Source organism: Antechinus flavipes, chromosome 1 (genome assembly GCF_016432865.1).
Source record: "Antechinus flavipes isolate AdamAnt ecotype Samford, QLD, Australia chromosome 1, AdamAnt_v2, whole genome shotgun sequence".
Lineage (NCBI taxonomy): Eukaryota > Metazoa > Chordata > Mammalia > Dasyuromorphia > Dasyuridae > Antechinus > Antechinus flavipes.
In genome coordinates, this window is record NC_067398.1 from 225,684,042 (window position 1) to 225,701,014 (window position 16,973).

At 34.3% G+C, this 16,973-nt stretch overlaps 1 protein-coding gene across 2 annotated transcripts in view; it reads right to left on the reverse strand.

The window, feature by feature from the left end:
* Positions 1–3,107: 3,107 nt before the first annotated feature.
* The window catches only part of DAPK1 (death associated protein kinase 1), a 224,008-nt gene continuing 210,142 nt past the window's right edge, over positions 3,108–16,973 (reverse strand). For both annotated transcript variants that reach the window (XM_051996986.1, XM_051996995.1), the window contains 4 exons: positions 14,688–14,826; positions 13,438–13,558; positions 8,432–8,620; positions 3,108–5,379 (listed from right to left, as the gene is read on the reverse strand). In XM_051996986.1, the coding sequence (XP_051852946.1) occupies positions 4,153–5,379; positions 8,432–8,620; positions 13,438–13,558; positions 14,688–14,826 (1,676 nt within the window). In that variant the 3' untranslated portion in view covers positions 3,108–4,152. The remainder of the gene's footprint in view (positions 5,380–8,431; positions 8,621–13,437; positions 13,559–14,687; positions 14,827–16,973) is intronic.

Sequence of the window (16,973 nt, forward strand, 5' to 3'; positions counted from 1 at the left end):
TTAGGGTAGATCTTCATTTTTTCTCTAATAATTATTTTTTATTTAATTTTGATTTTCAACTCTACATTCCCTTCTTTTTTCTACTCTCCTCCCCCAACCATATGGTCTAAGAAGTCTTAATTATCTCTACTTATTTATTTTTTTTTCTGGTTAGTTGTTATATGAAATACAGGGTAAGACTTTAATAGAGTTTCATATGTTCCATGTATCTAGGTCCTTATTAATGTGGATATTTCTTCTAGTGGTACAGATCACAAGCTATGTATTCCATCTTCTGCGTAATTCTTGCTTGTGTCCTTCTATAATCCCCCAACAAATGATTCAGGCAATATGCTAGAGAAGGCTTCCTCTATGTGGTATTTTTTAAAAAAACATTTCTTTGTACTAAATGTTATATGTTATACATTTCCTGGATTATAAATTTTAAGTCAGCTCGCTAAACAGAAGTTATGATTAGTAATATATTGTCACCTACTTATCAACACGTCTACTTACATTCCTTTGAATTACTTGTTATTGTTTCTTTACAGTGAGATTTCATGATTTGCAGTCATATATTACTGGAAGATGACTAATATTTAAAAGAGAGACAGAGACAGAGACAGTCACACACACACACACACACACACATACACACAGCCTTTAAGTATGAGGGAGAAGCTTGAGATAATTGAAAACATTTCTAATTTCTTAAATGAAATCTGAAATTCATTCTCTTCTTCGTATTTAATTCTTGTGCCAGCTTGTTATTCATCTGTAGTTTCAGTCCATGTGTTGATCAACCTGTCCAAGTTCATGTCATACTTTGGGCAAATGGAATCTTCCATCCACATATTTTTTCTTGCATGAGTTGTGGGGTTTCATTTTAAGGGGCACAGTACTCATTTAAGAAAGCTGGCAGGCACTCAGTTCCAATGGTCTTGCGATGGAGCCATCTGCACCTAGAAGAGTTCTGTGGGAACTGAGTGTAGATCATAACATACTATTTTCACTTTTTTTTTTTTTGGTTATTTGCTTGCATTTCATTTTCTTTCTCATTTTGTTTTCTTTTTTGATCTAATTTTTCTTGTGCAGCATAATAATTGTGGAAATATGTATAGAGGAATCGCACTGTTTAGCATTTGTTGGATTACTTGCTGTCTAGGGGTGGGAGTGAGGGCAAGAGAGGGAGAAAAAAATTTTTGGACCAAAAGGTTTTACAAGAGTGAATAGGTATATGTTTTGAAAATAAAAAGCTTTAATAGACTTGAAGAAAATATAAACCTAAAAAAAAAAAAAGAAAGAAAAGAAACTCAGCAGTATTCTGAGATCGAATACCGTTATCTCTTTGGCATCATGGGGATTAGGAATTGCAGCACCCTTGTGATCTGGAAAATCTGTGCAAAATTGTCCATCTTCTGCTGGCTTTCACATTCTTTTCATAAACTTTTAAAATTGATTTTAATTTTAAAAAAGAAATTGTTTATAATTATGGCATGAAAAGAAAACATGTTGGTATTTTATAATACCATACATATATATATGCATTTCTGAATCTTTAAACTTTCCTGTGTTATCTGCTGGCTTTGAGTGGACTCTGGCTCTCATAAAATTCCCATGTAGTTTCTTATACTGACCTATGATATATTGAAACTGCCACGGGAAAAGTTGCACTGTGGAAGGGATAACTGTACAATCATCTACAAACAGAAGCATCTGGAAGAATGTATCAATTATTAAGAATCCCTTTGACTGCAACCCTGCACAGGACACAGTTTATGACAAAAGTGAAAATCTTTGTCAAGCAAATCCCTATTTTATGTGTCACTTGACATTGACAATCCTAGGATTGTTGAACAAGGTTCTCTTTGATTTTCTCTCTTAAAGATTCTGCATATGTGCAGAGCCCACATTTTATTTTACTGCAGGGATTCTTAATCTTAAAAGTGTCTGTCAACTTTTAAAAAATATTTTGATAATTATATGTATATATAATTGGTTTCCTCAATAATTTTGTGCATTTTATTTTATGAATTTAAATATATTATTCTGAAAAGGGCCCTGCCAGAGGGTCCTAAAAAGTTAGGAATTTCTGCTTTACTATGTCAAATGCATTTTGTTTTTAAACCAAGAATAATGGAAAATTCGATTTTCAAGAGCTCTCAATTATGAGTCTAAAGTGGCTGGTTGTCAAAAATCATTTACAAAAGTTTAACTATTACCTTTTCTCATTTTAAAACTGGAGATCTTTGTTTATATTATTCTGGTGCATGCTGATTTTATGGAGACATTGACTACTAGCTATGGATGTCCTCAGTTTCTTTTTGTTAATGATTCCATCCATATTTTTTCCCCTGTTCATTTCATATTAGAAAGCAATGCTTTAATACTGGCATATGGTTTACAAGGCACTTTCCCACACATTATGTCATTTGAATCTCACAACAATCTTGTTGAGGTAGTGCATATAATTGTATTTCTGGCTGTAAGTGAGGGAACTGAAGTCATCTAAGTAGTGCTTTTCTCTTAGTAGACTTATTTCTTCTTAAACTTGTACCACCCCTTTCAGGCATTCCATGATGTAATTTGTTTGATGTCTTTTAGTGAAAGGAACACAGATGCAGTCCTTTCTTTTTAAAATAAAAACATGTATCAAAATGAGCTTTGCACTCTCCTCTTCCACCTTGCCCCCATAGTGATATTTTAGGGAAAGCAATCAAGAATACCCTACAATTGATATCTATATAACCTGAAATTAGAAAAAGAAAAATCACATGAAAAGTAATGATGATGAATACACAACTCAGAGAAATAATGTCTTCTGGAACAAAATCTAACAAAAATAATGCAACAAGCAACAGTTTATTTGTAAAAAAAAAAAAAATTCCCAACCAAAAAATTGCTCCAACAAAACAAAACCTCCTTAAGACAAAATAAAAACAAAATTTAAAATTTACTACATTTTTAAGTTTAAGAAAAAAATACCTGTATTGATATATATATACACATATTGCATATATATATGTATATACACATATTGTGCCATTAATTAACATCACATGCTTCTCAGAACAGAATAGGACATGTTCTTCATATTAATTTAAAAGCTATGTATCCACAATTTAAAATCACTGCAGGAATATTTCCTTTATTGTTTTTGTTGTTCACATTTCAAGTACTGGAAATAAGCAAATTAGGGCTTGAATGTTGAAAACCATCCGCTATGCATCATGGACAGCTATAGAATATCACTGTGATATCTTTACACAGGTTGTGCTTATCCTATAACTGTATGGACCTTTTACCTGAGATGAGAGGAAATAATGAAACTGACAATTTAGAGACTCATGGGGAACTTTACATTGAGTTTCAACAAAAGTAAAATTGATAATGCACAACTTTGTGTAGCAACAGGTGTCGTACATAAAACTTTCCTAGGAAAGGATTTTTTTCCCCCTCTCTCCTGTTTATTGTAAAAACAAACAAAGAAAAAAAAATCCACTTCAAAACTGGAGAAACCAGAGGTGAAGCACCACTTTCAATGATTAGCATGCAGTTAGGGACAAAGAGGTAGCATTTTCTTTATGACAATTCCTGGTCAGCTTTGATGATTTCCAAACATATCCTCTTCTGCAAAAGGCACTCACAAAATTCCTATTTATAAATTATATAGTGGGGTTATGCTATACTGACCACAAACTGCTTAGTATTAAACAGTTTATGGTTTATAAAAAAAAAAAATCAAGCCAAGGAGATGATTTAAGGAACAAAACTGGCATAAGAAAACCACATTTTTTTTTGATACATGCACATTAAAAAAAAAAGTCAACATGATAATTTTTAAAAAAATTCACTGAAAAGTTGGATATTCTGATTTAATTAGCAATAGGAAGCAGTACATTGGTGGACCAGATATGGAATTGAAAACACTGAAAGTAGACCAGTTTTTTTTTTCTTTAACGGCCAAAGTAAAAGCAACAGTTTGCTATTATTCACATAAAACAGAATGCATGGTGAGAGAGGGAAGCAATGGATGAGGCAAAGGGGAAAGGAGACAGTGGGGAATAAGATTGTATATAAGCATATAAATGAGTACATCCAGAATCCATTGTGATACTGTGCCCCTCTTGCTTCTGCAATTGGAAGAGATTCTACCCACCCCTATGGCTGTCTTCATCGTGACACAACTGAGCTAATTGAATTATAAGATGTTCCACTATTACAGCTTGAGGCATAGGCTTCTTGGCCATTGGCATCTAGGTTTATTTTGAACACAGAGGATGCCCTCAGCAAAAAGTCGGCTGCATCCCGGCGGCCGAGTTCTCTCAGCTTGGACATAAGGATGCCCACAGTGCTGTCAGGATAGTTGCACCATTCCCGGAGGAGAGCGTGGACTGGGCTTGGAAGGAAATCCTTATGAGTTCCATTATTATACTTTGCCACAAGTTCAGGGAGACCCAGATTCATGGCAAGAAGGCACCAGTCCTTCCCCATAGGATCAGGTGGGTCCAACAGGCGACTCAGTTTTCTCCGAGTCAGGAGATTCAAATCTGAAGCATGAATGTCCATTCCAAGACTACCCTGAGAATAGACATCAAGACACCCAAAGCACATAATGCTACTGAAACTTTCCTTATAGCCCCCCATGGTATTAGTCAATGAGGTCTCTTTCAACGTCTGTGCTCGGAAAAAGTCCCGTGGCTGGTAAATCATGACAGGCTCATGATGTTCCCTCAGTTGCTGGGGACTTAGATAATGTTTCACTGTCAACAGACCCGGTAAAGTGGTGGTCATGACATTCTCAATGGTACTACACACAGAATCGAGAAGGAGGCAACATTTGATCTTCTCAGTTTCCAATCCCCTAACCTGAACCTCAATGCCCTGTCCATGGTTGACCAGTAGAACGAGCAACTCGGCCCCGCGGTGGGCGATTTTGGAGCCATTCACCCACAGGCGGATGTCTGCATCCCCTTCGGTGCTCTGTTGGTGAATCCACCGACACAGGTTCACCTGTACCTTGTGAAAGATCCCACAAGGGAAAGGGGTAAGGTGCTCCACTGGGACAATTCGGACTCCTCCATATATCATCACTTCGTCTTCTTCATCAGTCCAGGACCGGTGCAAGTTGTCAGTCTTGATGAGGGCTGGGATATCCACCATGGTCCCACTACTCAGATCTCGGGCACAGATGTCCATGGCATCCAGGATCTGGATTAATTCTTCCACATCACTGTCTGGTACTAGACGCTGAATGTCCTCCATGGTGTATCGCCCCCTATAATGATGTAGGGCTTTGGGGGTCTCCACAGAGAGGAGCTTTCCCAAAACATTGGTGCAGAGCCATCGTGGGTCCAGGAGTATGACGTCTTGTACAGTCTCACTCTGCATTATGTTAATCTGCCAGAGGGAAACAAGGAGTAGTCATTTACTGGGAAATAAAGTTTTTTTTTTTTTTTTTTTTGTTGTTGTTTGTTTGTTACATTAGGATTCCTTGTATCAGTGATAAAAAAGAAAGTCATTTTGCTCTTTGCTATGGAACAGAGAAAATTTCTATCCTGAATCTCTAACCTGTTATTAGCTTACTCTTGCTTTTCACTCATGAGATATTGATCTCTTTATTATATTCACTAGGATTGCCCTTCAATGACTCATTTACATGAGTACTTTATCTGTCTGGAAAAAACTGAAGAGACTTAAGCTGATATTTCTCTGGTAGCTTATATATAATATTCAAGTTCTTTCTTCTATCTCTAACATAAATTTCTACTGAGAATTTTATTCTCACTCCTTAACATAAATGAATAATAGTTCCTTGAATATCTCTCACATGATCATTTAGGTTTAGGCATCAAGATACCTTGCAGATTTAGACTCAATCATGAGACAGATGTTGATCAAGCAGGTATATATCATTTACTTGCTCACCCACAGAAATTTTGATTGCTTTATACATCCTTGGGTTCTGTCATTTGTTTATGATAAAATCAATTGTGCATCTCTTTAAGTTATAATATTCTACAGATAGCACCAGGATCTTTGTAGTTGTTGGAAAAGGCTAATTTGAAATTTAGTTCTTAAATAAATATTTTTGAATCTTTCTTTTTTCTTGATGCTATCATTAAAAATGGGAGAGGACAGGCTTTGAAACGTAATTAACTTTCAATTTTTATTACTGGCTATTAATAGGACAGTACTGTTTTATTTTATCCTCCTTCCTGAAATTTTTTTTTTTTTTTTTGTAATCAGAAGTAACAAAAAGAACTTAATTGAATTCCCTTGTTGAATTCTCTAGGATTTGGATTTAATATTCTAAATTAATCCCCTGAAACTTTGGGAAATTTTCCTAAAAAAAAAAAATCCCAATTTCAAAACATGCAGATCATTTTCTCCTTTCCTTAAGATCAGAGTTGAGAAATCAGCTATAGCACTGTGACTCCTTGGGTCACAATGCTGGGCTGTGTTATGAAGCAATCATGTCAGTTCACAAGACATTTGATAAATAATGTAAAAGCCACTATGACATCAGTACTATCATTAATAGCTTTCTTTCCTCTTTATAAGACTAGAAATCCTTTGCCTGGGAATGGGTTGGGTTAGCAAAAGTACAGAATAAAACTACACCAACCACCAGGACTTCTTAACCTGGGTTCCAGAACTTGAAAAAAAAAGTCCCCCATAACTATATTTCAAAAACAATCAGTTTCTTGTAATCTTCTGTATTTAACTTTGTGTTTAAAAACATTATTTTGAGAATGGGTCTGTGAGTTTTACTAGACTGCAAAAGAAATTTATGCCACAAAAAAAGGCTTAAAAGGGCACAGACACACACAAAGGCAGACTTGAATGAAGTCACTATTACTGAACTGAAGATTTCACTTCTTTTGTGGTCTTAATTTGCTCAGTGTAGTAACAAGAATGAGGGGAATGTCAAACCAGCTGTGCTATATTCTGAATTAGAAAGGAGTCTAAAAGACAGATAGCACGTAGGAAAAACTTTGTTGTGAACCTGGAAAGATACATGAATTCAGATCGTGTCTCAGATATTAGCTGTGTAACCATCACTGATCTCAATTATTATTATTGGCAAACCTAAGCTAGAGTTCCCTTGTGTGATTGTAAAGGGAAGAATCAAATGACAAAAAGAAAAGTGCTTTGCAAATCTGAAAGCATTTTATAAACATTCACATGGCATTCATAAAATTCCTAAAAATTCATAAAGTACTATATAAACATTCATAATGGTATGCTCCAAGAATTAGTCATGTACTTCATGTACAAGAATTAATCATTAAACTGCCTCTCATATTGATAATTATAGATAAATGATTTTTTGGAAATAGAGCAATGCTACAACCAGAACTAGACAATCTAAGTTGCAAATATTATTACCTAAAGTAATTTAAGACCAAAAGTAACTTGTCATTTCCAGTGCCTTTTTAGTTACAAATTCTTTCTGAAGGAGTTGTAGTTGTTAGGTCAAGATTGTTCAAGTGTTCTAGAACATAAATGATATCCTTTAAAACTATCATTACGGTGCATTGCTTCTTATCTTATAATTTCTCTGCCATACAAAGTCTTTGGGCTTTGGTCTTGAATGGGAGTTCAGGTAATGTGGTCAAAGGGATAACATTTTCTCCAAGGTATCAGCCCTTTTAGTAGCTCCGTGAAAATATATAGTTCCTGGAGGAGGTGAATTTAGGCCCCATCAAACATTTAACTACTGAATCTACAACAAGCAGTAAAATTATGTAGAGAAGGACAAAAGGCTATGTTTTGAGAGTAAGAGATAATGAGGCAAGCTCATAATTAGATTGGGATAGAGGCCAGTAGCCCACTGCAAGTTGTTTTGCACTATAACAAAGAGCAAACGCGTTTTTAAAAAAATCACCAATACAAGCACTTTCATGTGAATTTGCTTAATTAAAAAATCAGTTAAGTTTATGTTATTATTATAAAATTATAACATATTCTATTAAGTAGAATATGAGCAAAATCTCAGAAAAATGAAAACATTAGAGCAACATAAGTGAGAAAAATTTCTTTGAGTTTTCCATTTATATTTCCAAAGGAATTTTTCTTTTTATTTACTGGTACAATTTTTACTTTTATGTAATAAATATTTATATAAACAACAAATACCTATTAAATAATATTAATGTTATACAAATGCTTTATTATTATAAACATACATATGACTTCATAAACATTTATTATTTATATATTACATATAAAATACATATTCTCTCTCTTTCTTTTCCTTCCTCCTCTAGGTTCTGTCCATCCTCATGCTCATCATTCTATAACCAGGACCTTTTTTCAAAGTGTGAAGAAATTATCCCCTTCCCAAACTTCCAAGTACAGACTTTTCAAGAAAAACAAACAAACATGACAGAGGAGAAAAGTAATGGCTTCTTCAACTTCTTTAATCACTGTGCTATGGACTACTTACTTCTCCTGTGCTGTGGAGCTGCTGAGCAATATGCCTTAAATCCTCTTCATTTGCAAGTGGGTTCAGTTGGTCTTGCACATCAAATACAAACTGTTGAAGAGACATCAGCTGGTTTGGCCCATTCAGTTTTCTCCAGGAGGGCAGAGTGGAGATGATCTTCTCACACAGATGCGTCATTGGGGGGCAAACCTAATGAACATCCATTTGTGTAACTAGTTATTGTTTACATACTGAATATATATTTTCTTTTAAGGTTTTAAAAATTAATCTTTTATTTTCATGTGGCTTAATTTTCTCCCTCCCTCCTTTTAGATCTTTCTATGAGAATTGTTTTTAAAAAAAAAATGAGAGGAATAGAAAAAAGTATCAGAAGAACCAATGAGTATATTGAAAAAAGCTGATATAGCATATGCAATATTCCATACTAGTGGATCTTTCACCGCTGCAAAAGAGTCTGGGAGCTGTTGAAGGTACAATTTTAATGATATTTGTTTTTGCCACTTACTTCTTTAAAGTGAGTACTCTGCAATTTTCAATACCCACTCTAATCAAAATCCAGTCATCTATTTTTTTTTATATCTGTCAAAAATTCTGCTGAAAGTTTTCATTTCTACCACTTTATGTAAATGAGTAGCAGCTCATTGAATATCTGTTAAGATTTTTCAGGCAGAGTAATAGAAATGCATGCAAATGTGGACTCATTCATACAATAAGTGTTGAGTGAGCAGGTTTACTTCACTTATTTGCTCAATGACAGAAAAAAAAAATGATAACTTTATGGGCAATGAAACAGGAAATGTGAGTGAGTAAGTGTGGTTCCCTATACAATAATGGTAAATTTCCTCCAAATGAAGGCTAGCACTTCTCGTAGGATGTAGGATATTTTCAGTTATATCTATTTCAAAATACTTGGCATTCACTGTTCAATCATCTATAGAAAATGAAACTTGTAGAGTTGTATAACTAACCACAATGAAAAAAAACTCCAATAATATATAATGCATTAAAACTATAACAATCTTCCTGTCTCTTCTCCTTACTCCCTCTAATCTGCCTTTCATATTGTTAAGAGAATAATGTTACTAACGCATTGATATGGTCATGTCACTCTATCTCCTAAGTAAAGTTCAAATTCTCTTCTTGGACATTCATGATCTCCTAGAATCTTGTACCATCTTAACTTTCTAGCTTTCCTAATACTGCCATCCCATACTCAGTCAGTGTTTTCCATAGAAAGAATATCAAACAAAATTAACCATGGTTCTTTTTGCCTCTCTAAACCAAGGACATCTTTGCTTCTTTTGCACTGGTTGAATTCACATTTATCTGTTATAAATGAACTAAAATGCAATTTCTTACAAGAATACCCACCTTGGGCTTCATGTAGTATTTTGTCTTGCAACTCACTAATGTCCTTGGCATATGATTTTGTTTATTGCTGCTGCCTTTACGTCTCAACCCCCTAATATTCCATGAAATTAGACTTTTTAATTTCTAAAGTCTTTATTTCCCCCAGTACGTAAGCAAATATTTTATACAAACAGACCATATGTTTACAGAATGCACATGGGGAAAAGAATTTGAATTTTCTTTTGATATCTTATGTTTTATGTCTACTAAGAAATGTTCCTTACAAGACACAAACTTTAAACAAAAAATTAAGCAAACAAAACACAAAATTAGTGAGGAGATTGTCAGTTAATTTGTGGAATTCACAGAGAGGCTAAATATCTCTTTTCACCTATATTCCCAGAAGTAGATTTTATGAACAACAAATGGAGATTAACACTTAATGGTCTCCCCTCATCCCTATGTATACTGGGGTGCTCATTGGATGAGCTGTGAATTCTTACTGTTCTGGCTGGATTGATTGAGTTAATCAAATCACTCAACCCCACTTAAAATCAGGATCAACAATGAAATGTCCTGATATCTTAATGAGATAAGAACATTTCTCTATTGAATCAAAGGCTTTAGACTAAGTATAAAAAAAGTCTTCTATCAATTTTAGTTATCCTTGAAACTTATTGGATGAATTTAAGTGATGGTGCACAGGTAAAATGTTTGGATCAATTAATCATACTCAATGAGTTATCTATAAAATGATGGACCAGAAGAGATTTGGGAGTCTGGGAGTCAGGGGGTTTCTATCACCTGGCCTTTCATATCCTTGAGGAGGAATTTCTTGACAGGGAGTTGGGGTAGGGGTGGGAACATTACTTTGACCTTTCTTTCCCATTCCAATGACCAGAAGACAACTTTGTGAACTTCAGATGATCAGAGAATTTGGATTTTTTTCCCCCTAAGCATTCTAGTAGTGTCTCCAGAACGACAATGGCTGTTGGGCAGTACAATAACAATAACAAAGTGCCTGCCTTAGTAGCCAAACATAATTTGGACTCAGTGAGGAAAAAACAATTTAAGGTTCTACAAAAAAAGCTACATCATATCTAAGTGGGCTCTAGAAAAAGATTTTTAGCAGCTATGAATTACGCCTTTATTACAAGTGCTTCCCAAGTTTGAGCCCAATTTCTCTAAAACTCCCTCTATACTCATGGGAAAATGTGTCACAAACTTTTAGGAGGAATGTCTTGTATCATTCTTATTATATACCATCTTAAAAAGTGCTAATTAAATATGATCAAGTGGTGGACATCAATTGATAATCAGTGGGTGAAAGTGCCCTGGTGGTTGCTCAAGAGTTAAAGTAAGAGAAAAGCTGTTTCCCATCATTCAAGGCTATAAGGGAGATGCAGCAGCCTTGTGACAGCATCTGCAGAGCACGTGCTACATATAGAATTGTGGCAGGTTACAGAACAATCCACAGTTTATATACAAATGATTTAATGGCTGGATGGTTTAACAAACAATTGTTATGAAGAAACACTTCTACATTTAAAGTCTATTTTCCTTGGAAATTAAAAGAAATCCTTATTTGAGTATAGTTAAATGATGCAGAGGTTTAAAATATTGGATTTGGAATAAAGACTTGAATACAAATTATGTATACATATATTGTATTTAACATATATTTTAACATATTTAACATGTATGGGACTATCTGACATCTAGGAGAGGGAGTGAAGGGAAAGAGGGGAAAAGTTGAAAAAAGTTTTTGCAAGGATCAATGTTGAAAAATTACCCATACATATGTTTTGTATATAAAAAACTATAATTAAAAAAAAAGACTTAAATACAAACCTCAGATAGTTATTTACTGAGTGACTCTGGAACAAGTCACTTAATCTCACTTATGTTCAGTTTCCAAATGTGTAAAATGAGGATAATGATAGCATCTACCTTCCAGAGTTGTTGGGAGGATTAAATGAGATAATATATGTAAAATGCTTTGCAAACTTTAATCTTCCTAAGAAAAGGTTGTGATGACTCAAGAACCTTCAAAAGCTCCTTATTGCTTTTAGGATAAAAATATAATTTCCATGTATAATATTTAACCCCCTATAAATCTGACTTTAACTTACCTTTCTAGACTGATCTCAAACTGGCTTGTTGTTTAGTCATTTTCAGTCATGTTCAATCCCTATGATCTCTTTTGGAGTTTTCTTGGCAAAGATACTGGAGTAGTTTGCCATTTCCTTCTTCAGCCCATTTTACAGATGAAGAAACTGAGGCAAACAGGATTAAGTGATTTGCCCAGGGTCACAAAGTAATTAATTAGTGTCTAAAGCTGGATTTGAAGTTTGGTCTTCCTGACTCCAGGTTCAGTGTTCTATTCACTGTGTTAATTAGTTGCCCCATATATGGTCTTCCTTCTCTTTAACTTTGTAAGTTCTTCTCATCCCAAATGTACTCACTCCTCACCTCTATTTTTTAGCTTTCTTTTATGCATTGCTCATGTGCCATCTTCTTTATGGGCCTTTTCTAATGCTCCCTTTGCGCTTCCTAATTATTATTATTTTCTATCCCTCTTCATGAAATTATTTTGCATTTATTATATATGTATTTCAAATATTATAGCCAATAATAATAGCTAGCATTTATGTAATTCTTTAAAGTTTGCAAAGCAAATATCTTGTTTTGACCTAAAACAAATGTGGGAGGAAGCTATCATTATGCTCATTTCAGAGTCAAGGAAACTGAAGCTGATGGAAGCTAAATTATTCATCCAGAGTTATAAAGCTATTTAGTGAATGCTACTAGATTCGAATTCAGATCTGATTCCAGGTCCAAGTCTTTATCTAACATACCACTCTATTCTTATGCACAGGTGTTTTTCCCAGTAGAATTCAAGGTCCTTGAGATTGGGGACTTTATTTTTGCTTTTCTTGCCCCAGAATCTAAAACAGGAGTCCTCAAAGTATGGCCTGCGGGCCAGATGCAGCAGCTGAGGACGTTTATCTCCCTCACCCAGGGCTATGAACTTTCTTTATTTAAAGGCCCACAAAACAAAGTTTTTGTTTTTACTATAGTCCGGCCCTCCAACACTCTGAAGGACAGTGAATTGGCCCCCTATTTAAAAAGTTTGAGAACCCCTGCACAATGCTTTACTTCCTCATTTTTTTTTTATCTTAACCCATTAAAATAAATTAATCAGTAAACATTCAATGTGTGCTATTATAAAGGAACTGTTCTTTCAGCTTATTATATTTGTATTTCCTTAGCAATGCCCAGCTTCATAAATGCTTTTGACATTTTCATAAATATTTAATAAGTATTTGTTTATTTATTTATTTTTCTCCTGCTGAGGCAATTACTTGCCCAGGGTTACACAGCTAAGAAATGTTAAATGTTTGAGGTCAAATTTGAACTCAGGTCCTCCTGACTTCAGGGCTGGTGCTCTATCCACTGCACCACCTAGTTGCCCCAATAAATATTTATTTAATTGATCTACTGAATTAAAAATCAAGAAGGGATAAAAAGAGGGGTTCACATTTCAGTAGAGCTATGTAGGAAGGTATTAAATTGGAATCTATCATAAAATATTTTCTTAGAAATTTGAGTTCTAACTTAAAGAGGCAAGAGTCTTCATAGGAGTTCCTACTTACAGAAACAATCTGACTTCTTATATCTTGCAAATGATTTCGTAATAGTTTCATGTCTTTAGATCCAGAAGCACCAGCATCCAAAACAAAAAGCTTGTCAGAAATTTGAAGATCATTCCCAAATCTAAGAGAAAGAGATAGGAGAAAAATGGATAGAAAATTATTTTGTTCTAGATGTCTTGAAGAGAAGTACAATTATCCCTTTCACATCATGGAGATTAGAGTGCAGTGCCTCTGCGATTTGGAAAATCTGTGCAAAATTTTTTGGTCCTTCTTTCTTACCAGAGAAAAAATCTGAATTTTACCTTTTTCTTTCATGGAATATTTACAGTGCCTTATTGTAAAATTTGGGTATATTTATGGTAATAAAACTTAAAATATGTTGATATTACATAATACTATACATACATATTACATATTTCTGAATATCTAAACTTTTTCTCTGGTATCTTCTGGCCTCTGTATATCATCTGTAGCTTCTGCAAAACCCCTCAAATTTCCAGTTAATCTCTTATGCCAATCTGTGATATATTGAAAACATAACAGAGGAAAGTTGTGATGTGGAAGAATAACTTTACTGCATAGTTAAAATGAATACAGGGATAGATTGGATGAGCCTTGGCAGTCCTTTTCAGTCCTGAGTAAAATTTTCCTCCTTATGGTCAGAGGATGCTCAACAAAGTAAATTCTCAGAATGATTATATCAACTCTAAGCTCTAGGAGCTATATAAAGTATATAAGTATAAAGCTTTGAAGAAACACCCCGATCCCTTCTTACACACACCCAAGAAACAGTGTAGCTAAGTATAGATGAAGGGACTTGGTGTGATAGAACACACCTGCTTTTCCTGAAATTGGGGGAGGCTGAGGCTAATGCATCTTTTGCACTTAGGAGTTCTTAAACTACAGTGTGTTAAGCCAATTGGATGACTACTTCATCTGCCAAGAATATAGTAAATGCCAATAAGGTTGCTGAAGAAGGGACAAACCCATCCAGGCAAAACAAAAAACAAACAAACCAAAAAACCAAAGCAGGTACTCCCATGCTAAACAGTAATAGAACTAAGCTTGTGAGTGGTTGCTGAACTTTTAGCCTGAGTGAGATAGGAAAACACAGCCCCTTCCCCTCTACTTCCTTGCTCCCCAGAAAAAGATTGACTCAATGAGTCTTTTTGATTTTGTTTCTCCTGTAAATAATGTTTGCTTTAGAGCAAATACATATTTGAGGCTGTCGTGAAAACATGGCTTCTTACCTGTTCCTAATTTCTTTCAGCAGTGACATATCTTTATCATAACCAAATTCACCTCCAGCGGGTCGGGGAACATTCATGATGTCAGCATGGGTGGCCACCAGGACTACTCGAAGTGGGTTTTTTAGCCTGCCGCCAAAAGCTGGTAGAGGGGGGAAAAAACAATAAAATTTTAGGAAGAAAACATTTATTCCTCATGCTCTTTCTTTTTCCATATTTAGCTATACCAGAATTCATTTCATAAATAGGTAACATTCCAGATCTTCCCAAGTGTAGGCAGGAAAATAAACTAAGAGAACTTACAATTATGTCTGTGGACCTCAAAGATGGCAAACTGATTGTCCTAATATTATCTATGGACCCTTTTCAGAATATTGCCCTCACCCTGGACATGGAAGCAACAAGGATGGAACTAATTCTAATTACTCTTTCCCATGACCAGTCCAATAAGATTTTATTTCAAGAAATGCTACTCTTTTGGATACTATATATCTCTGTGACTATGTATCTTTTGGAAGGAGATGTAACCACCAATGATGATTCTTTTTAAAAGATCTATGAAAAGTTCTTTGGATACCCCATAATACTACAGAAATGACAATGATGATAAATGGTCCACAACATTCATACTTTGGTATGAATGTAACTGTACAGTACTTACACAAACAATGAACTCTCACCTAGGGGAGAGTTTAAGTAGGAAAGCCTGGAAGATACCATGAAAAAGAATGAGAAAGAGAAAGACACAATATGGCAATATGAATGAGATCATAATACTACACATACATTAAAAAATTTAAACCTACTACTATACTCCTATAGCTTTTTAAACTTACAAGTTTCTTACAAGAATGGGATTTTACAGAGATTTTATTGGTGAAGAATGGCTCTCCCTTTAGGTAAAGAAACAAAAGGGATTTTTAAATTCCATTTCATTCCCTGTCCTTAGTAATAACATTTAGACAATCTGATTTTGTTAAATTGGTCTCTACTTTCAAACTTGAATGCTCTTTCATTTTTCTATGGCAGAACTAACGAAAGAAGGATGACTCACTTTTATTTTGTATTTGTTAGATGGGAAAATGTAGTAATTATTAGGCTCTATCTGGCCAATTAATTTAATTCCATTTTAGATATTGAGACAAAAATCCAAGAATTAATATCAAATGCGAAAAGAAAACACTTTGCAAATATTAAAATTCTAAATGAATGAGTAGGTTTTAATAATACAGATCATTTTAAATATGGACTATGTAAGAAAAAGTCTTTAGAGGTAATATCCTAAATAGCCATAAGATGGAGATGTTACTCCATAAAATTCTCTCTTCTTCATGTATTTGTTTCTGTTTTTCTTCCAGTATGTCCATATATGTGTATCCCTACTTGTCTTTCTGTTACTTTTGTATGTCTTTGTCTGTCTTTTTCCTTCTTTCCTCTTCTCTCCATCTAATGAAATGGACATTAATTTTTTAGTTATTTGTTATATTTCCCAAATAGACTTTTATGTCCTCAATTCTAAACTTATAAAGATGAGGACAAATGAAATAAAATACATTAAAAAATTTTATAATCCCCTTTTCCCATTGGGTCAGCAGTCTTTGATACAAGATTCCTTATCTTTATTTTAAAATATTAATTAGGTCACAACACTCCACACACATATTTCATTGTTTTGCAGAAAAGAAATTCTGAAGTAGAACATTGCCCCCTGGTGGTAGGAAATCCAACTGCTTTGACTCATAAAGTAGGGATTTGATATTGGCAGCAAATAATGGTACATGGTACAATGAAGAGACAACTGGGCTTGGAATCAGGAAAACTTCTGGAGTTCAAATATGGTCTTAGATACTTACTAGCTATGTGTCCGTGAGCCTTAGTTTCCTCATTTGTAAAATGAGCTAGAAAAGGAAATGGCAAGCTGCTCCAGCATTTTTGTCAAAAAACAACTCAAATGAAGCTAGGAAGAGCCAAATATATGACTGAATAAAAAAAAAAAAAAACTGGTAGCAAGGATTACTTTTTAGTATTACTGTATGGCTCCCTATAATTCTAATGGATTTTCTCTTTTGAGAAATATTAGAGGAATCTCAAAGATTTTTAGATTCTATAAAACAAATGATAGCTCCAAGTTAAAAAAAAAAAAAAAAGACTAATATAATTCAAAGGATAGTGAGAAATGACCAGTCATTAACTGTGCTTGAGAGAAGAACTAAGAAGTGATCTTTTGAAGAAGTATAAATAATAAATCCCACAAGTGGATTTTTTTTTAACCATTTAAGAGAACAAAAA